This window comes from Pteropus vampyrus, unplaced genomic scaffold (assembly GCF_000151845.1).
Source record: "Pteropus vampyrus isolate Shadow unplaced genomic scaffold, Pvam_2.0 Scaffold320, whole genome shotgun sequence".
In the NCBI taxonomy this organism is placed as follows: domain Eukaryota; kingdom Metazoa; phylum Chordata; class Mammalia; order Chiroptera; family Pteropodidae; genus Pteropus; species Pteropus vampyrus.
Window position 1 is genome coordinate 274157 of NW_011889101.1, and position 4291 is coordinate 278447.

The 4291-nt window shown below is 67.2% G+C and overlaps 2 protein-coding genes across 2 annotated transcripts in view; both read left to right on the forward strand.

Annotated features, from left to right (window-relative positions):
- LOC105303892 (transcription factor IIIB 90 kDa subunit-like) overlaps window positions 1–4291 on the forward strand; it is a 30934-nt gene that overhangs the window by 18429 nt on the left and 8214 nt on the right. The gene's annotated exons all lie outside the window — the stretch shown is intronic.
- LOC111730562 (cuticle collagen 2-like) overlaps window positions 3298–4291 on the forward strand; it is a 2619-nt gene continuing 1625 nt past the window's right edge. Inside the window, exon 1 of the mRNA XM_023521867.1 lies at window positions 3298–4246. Coding sequence (XP_023377635.1) covers window positions 3431–4246 — 816 coding nt within the window. The 5' untranslated portion in view covers window positions 3298–3430. The remainder of the gene's footprint in view (window positions 4247–4291) is intronic.

Sequence of the window (4291 nt, forward strand, 5' to 3'; positions counted from 1 at the left end):
CTGCGGGGCTGTTAAAGGTTTTGTTGTTTAGCGCTTCGAGACTGGCTTCGGTAGGAGAGGCACTGAGACGTTTGTGGGGAGATGTTTCTCTGCAGTGAGATGTCCCTTCTTTCTCGTTCTCTGTGTCACCCTGAGGCCCGGGACGTGAAGACTTGGGGTGGTAAGAGAGCTCCCACCTCCTGGGAGCCAACCAAACCAGACCGGCTCCCTCTGCTCGGAAGGAGCGCAGGGCCGGCCTCTCCGCAGCGGGGCGGGCGCACCCCTGCTCTGGACAGGGCCGGGGGAGGCACGGCTTCCTCTGGCCCCACGGCCGGGGCCAGACCAGAGCAGTTATGTAGCCAGCTCAGCCCACCCTGGGGACTTCGGCTGTCAAACAGCAGGGCCGTGCGACTGAACTGGAGGCTGCTTTAGGAGGACTGTCAAAGCCCCGCCTGCATGTGCGGGGTCCCCGTGAGGGGCTAGCTTTGGACCAGACCGCTCGGGCCAGTGACAGGTGGGGTCCCTGAGGGAGTGTGGACAGCATCAGCCGGTCCCAGCCCTGCCGCTCAGCCTTCCACTTCTGTGCCCCAAGTCACTAGCGGTTGTTTGCGTTTCAACACAAATGACCCCGACGTCTGCCATCTGCCTTCCGGCTCCTAGGAGGGTAGGGGCAAGCAGGCAGCGGTGGCGCCGAGTGCCACAGTGACAGCGCTCACCGAGGACCTCCGCTGTGCTGGGCGCGCGTCATCCCTCGGGTCCTCACAGCGCCCCGCGTGGCCGCTGCGACTGTGTTTCGGGGCAGCGGGCTGCAGACGCAGGCGGCCTTGCGCCCTGCAGCCAGGTGGGCAGCAGCGGGTCTGAATGAAGGCAGCTCAGCTTCCGCGTGAAGGCTCCCTCCGCTTTCCCGAGGCCACGTGCCTGGCTTCCGCGGGCACTCGGTAGCAGTGCTGAGCACGGAGCGAAGCCAAGAGGTTTGCGACATGGAGCAAGTCACAAAGTTTGGTTGGAACTCAGCTAGCTGTGTCATTTTGTCATTTGCCGGGCTGTGAATCGTTGGGAGCTCTCTACCTGCCAGCGGGATCCTGGTCCTTACAGAATCTGGACGTCCTGGCACAGCGTCCGGCCACCTCTGGCTCCCAGTGGCGGTTCACTCTGTGACCCCACGGTCTCCTCTCCGGGGTGGCGCTGGAACGCAGAGACTTGAGGCAGAAAGCCCACCAACAGTTCTCACTCTGAGCCACGGGGGCGGTGCCCACAGACCCCGCCAGCTCCTTTCAGAGTGTGTGCCAGGGACCATGACGAGAACAGGCCTCGGAGCCTTTGGCTGGGGATGCTTCTGAGTCATCAGGACACCGGAGCTGTCATGAGGTCCCCAGCTTCCAAGGAGGAGGGGTATCCTCTGCTCATCACCTGGACCGCCGTCTGGCACCTGCTGGCCAACGTGGCTGACGACACGCGAATAGTTTCCAGACGTGGCCTTCCCCTGAGGCACCTGATGGAAGGTCACTCGCCCGGCGTCTTGCAGCGGCTGACGTGCACACGGTTGCTGCCATCTGGACGCGGAGCGGCTGCAGCAGGACCGCCCCAAAGCCGAGAGCAGGGACAGCCCAGGACGCACGTGAGGCCGTGCACCTGTGGGTCCTCACTAAAGTCAGCGGATAGAGCTGGGCCTGGGGGCGGGGGTGCGGAGCGGACAGGTGCCCATCCACACGCGGCCTCCACCTGCACCGGCGAGGACTCCAGCCAGGGCCTCCACTCCCGGAGCCTCAGGTTGCTCCTGTGTGAAGCGGGCGACAGCCTCAAGGGAAGGCCTGGCACACAGCAGGCACTCGGTGAACGGTCGTTGCTCTTTCTGAAAATAAAAGACCGTGAGGCGCGTGGAGGCTGCAGAGGCACCGAGCTCGTCTCTCCGTCCCCCGACACGCACGTCTTCCAGGCTTGGCCGGTGACTCGCGGGAGGTCGACGAGGCCAGGACTGCCGTGCACAGTGCACACCTGCCCTTGGCCCCGCGCCCCGTGCTCGCTCCAGGCACCCCTGGGCCGCTGCGGCCCGTCCCGCCAGCCTCCGCCAAGCCAACACATCTGAAGAGTCCCGGGCAGGTGTCGGGTTCCAGGTCCCTCGGTCTGAGTTTGCCGTGGATCTGGGGGAGGATCTCCCAAGGTGGGCGCCTTCTCCCCCCACCCCCCGAGCTCAGGGCTGCCGGGAGTCACAACGCAGCACTGCTGGTGCTGGCCGTGGTCCCTGCGGGTTCCTCCAGGGAGTCACGGCGTCCCTTTGCCACCCTCTGTTCCTTAGACGGCAGTCTCAGCCAGCCCCACTCAGACGGGGCAGGGCCAGGGCCAGGGTGGGCGCCTGTGGGCCCGTGGGCCCGTGCTGGTTCCCGGCCCCTCCCCCTTCTGTGTCCTGGCAGTTTGTGCTTTGAAGTGCGTCACCTTGGACGCTTTGCGCGGCCGTCCCCTCTCCCTGTGGCACCCGCTTCTCCGCGGAAGTCCCTCGTGATTACTCGTCCCCTCCTTGCCTCGCGTCTGCACCCGTCCACGCCCGCGGAGGCAGAGGCCGCCCTTCGCCCCCGGCTCCCTCCTCAGCCGCAGCCCGTGTGTGCGTTTGCACGAGCTGACGCTCCCCTGAGACAGGCTGTAAGGCCTTCGGAGCCTTCCTGCCGCGGGCCGTCTGCCCGTCCACCTGGCATTCTGTTCTCCCGTTTCCCGCAGAGCTAGGGTCGTTCCGGTGGTTGGTCCAGTTTGGTCCAGTTTACCCCAGCGTGAGCCGCACATCGAGCACTTTGCTTCTGCAGCTTGCGCGGGGGGTACGGGCGGCTCTGGCTGCCCTGGATGCACTCACAGGCGTGGCTCCTGGCGGCAGCCACACGGGGACCCGCGGCTATGCAGCCTGCCCTTGCGCCCTGTGGCGTGGGGCTGCGCTGTGGGTCGGAGGGCCCGCCTTCCACCGGGGGCTGCTGTGCCCACGTCCCGCCATCGCGAGTGGAAGGGGGGGCCTCGTGTTTACAAAGCGTCAGTGTTTCAAGGCGCCCCCTCCCCATTTCTCTCCAGGCGACGGCCCGAGGGAGCTGCTGCACCGGGGCTGGTGCCGCGGCTCCCGCCATCCACGCCGCATGCGGGTGAGGCCACATTGGCCATTCGTGCCCCGTGAACATGCACGCACCGAAAGCTTCAGGGCCGGGGCGTGACGCCAGTGGGTGGGTTTCTTCTGGGGGGATGAACTGTGCCGGGGTGTGGAAGCGGTGGCCCTCCGTGGTGGCCCGCCGGGCTATGCGCTCAGGGTGTGCGACTTGCGCAGTGTGTTCTCTCGCACTGACGGTGTCACAAGCCTCCAAGGGTCCTGTCCTCGAGTGAGTGCCCTCGATGGAGTGCCTCTCTCACTGCCGGGTGTGGGGGTCCCCAGGCACGGTCCCCCCTGCAGCTGGTCCGCTCACCTCCCACCCTCACCTGCATGGCGCGCCCACAGGAAGTGGCCGTGGGCACCGCCACTCTCTGTCAGTCGGCCAGGGCCTCGCTCCACCTGGACCTCAGCTCCAGAGACAGTGACCACGACCCTGACGCCTTGTCACTCCCCCTGGCTGGAGGCCTTGCAGCTGCACGGGCTCTGGGCAGCCTCGCTGGGTGCTCGAGGGAGCAGGGCTGCACGGAGGTGGGGGTGGTTGGGGGTGTCGCGTGGGTGCCAATTGCCAGGTCCCTCAGGCAGAGTCAGGCACATGCCCCAGCTGCCAGGCCGCACACTGGCTGCTCCCTTGGTGCCCACCTTTGGCCAGCGGTCAGTGTCGGGTCGTCGTCAGCCATGTGCAGGGTGGGTGGGCCTGGCCATGAACCAGGCAAGACCACGGACACGTGTAGCCCTCGCAGCCGCAGCCCGGTGGAGGAGAGAGGTCTGGGTGTGGAGGTCGTGGGCGGCGCTGGGGTCTGTAACGGGGTCTGCCCGCCCCGTGTGCCGACGGCAGGTGTGCGGGCGCGAGCGGGCCGTGGCGGTCGCTCGGCAGCTCTCCGCAGTGTTCCTGGCCAGGCCTGTGGGCGTCCGTCCTGCTCCGAGTGCCCGGGGCCCGCAGGTCCCGCCGGGTGTGTGGCAGCGCTCTGCTGCTCTCCTGCCACTGTCTTCATAGGGCAGGTCAGCTCGGGGACAGGCACGTGTGCAGATCGCACCTCCCCGAACCCTGGGAGCTGCGCGTGCCCTGGCCGCACGGCGCAGGAGGCTGGCGCTCCCTCTCCTCGTGGCGGCTGGCGGGCCAGCGGGCACAGCCCTGCCCTGCTGCTGGAGGAGGAGGAGGCAGAGCCTGGGGCACTCAGCCTTGCTGGGGGG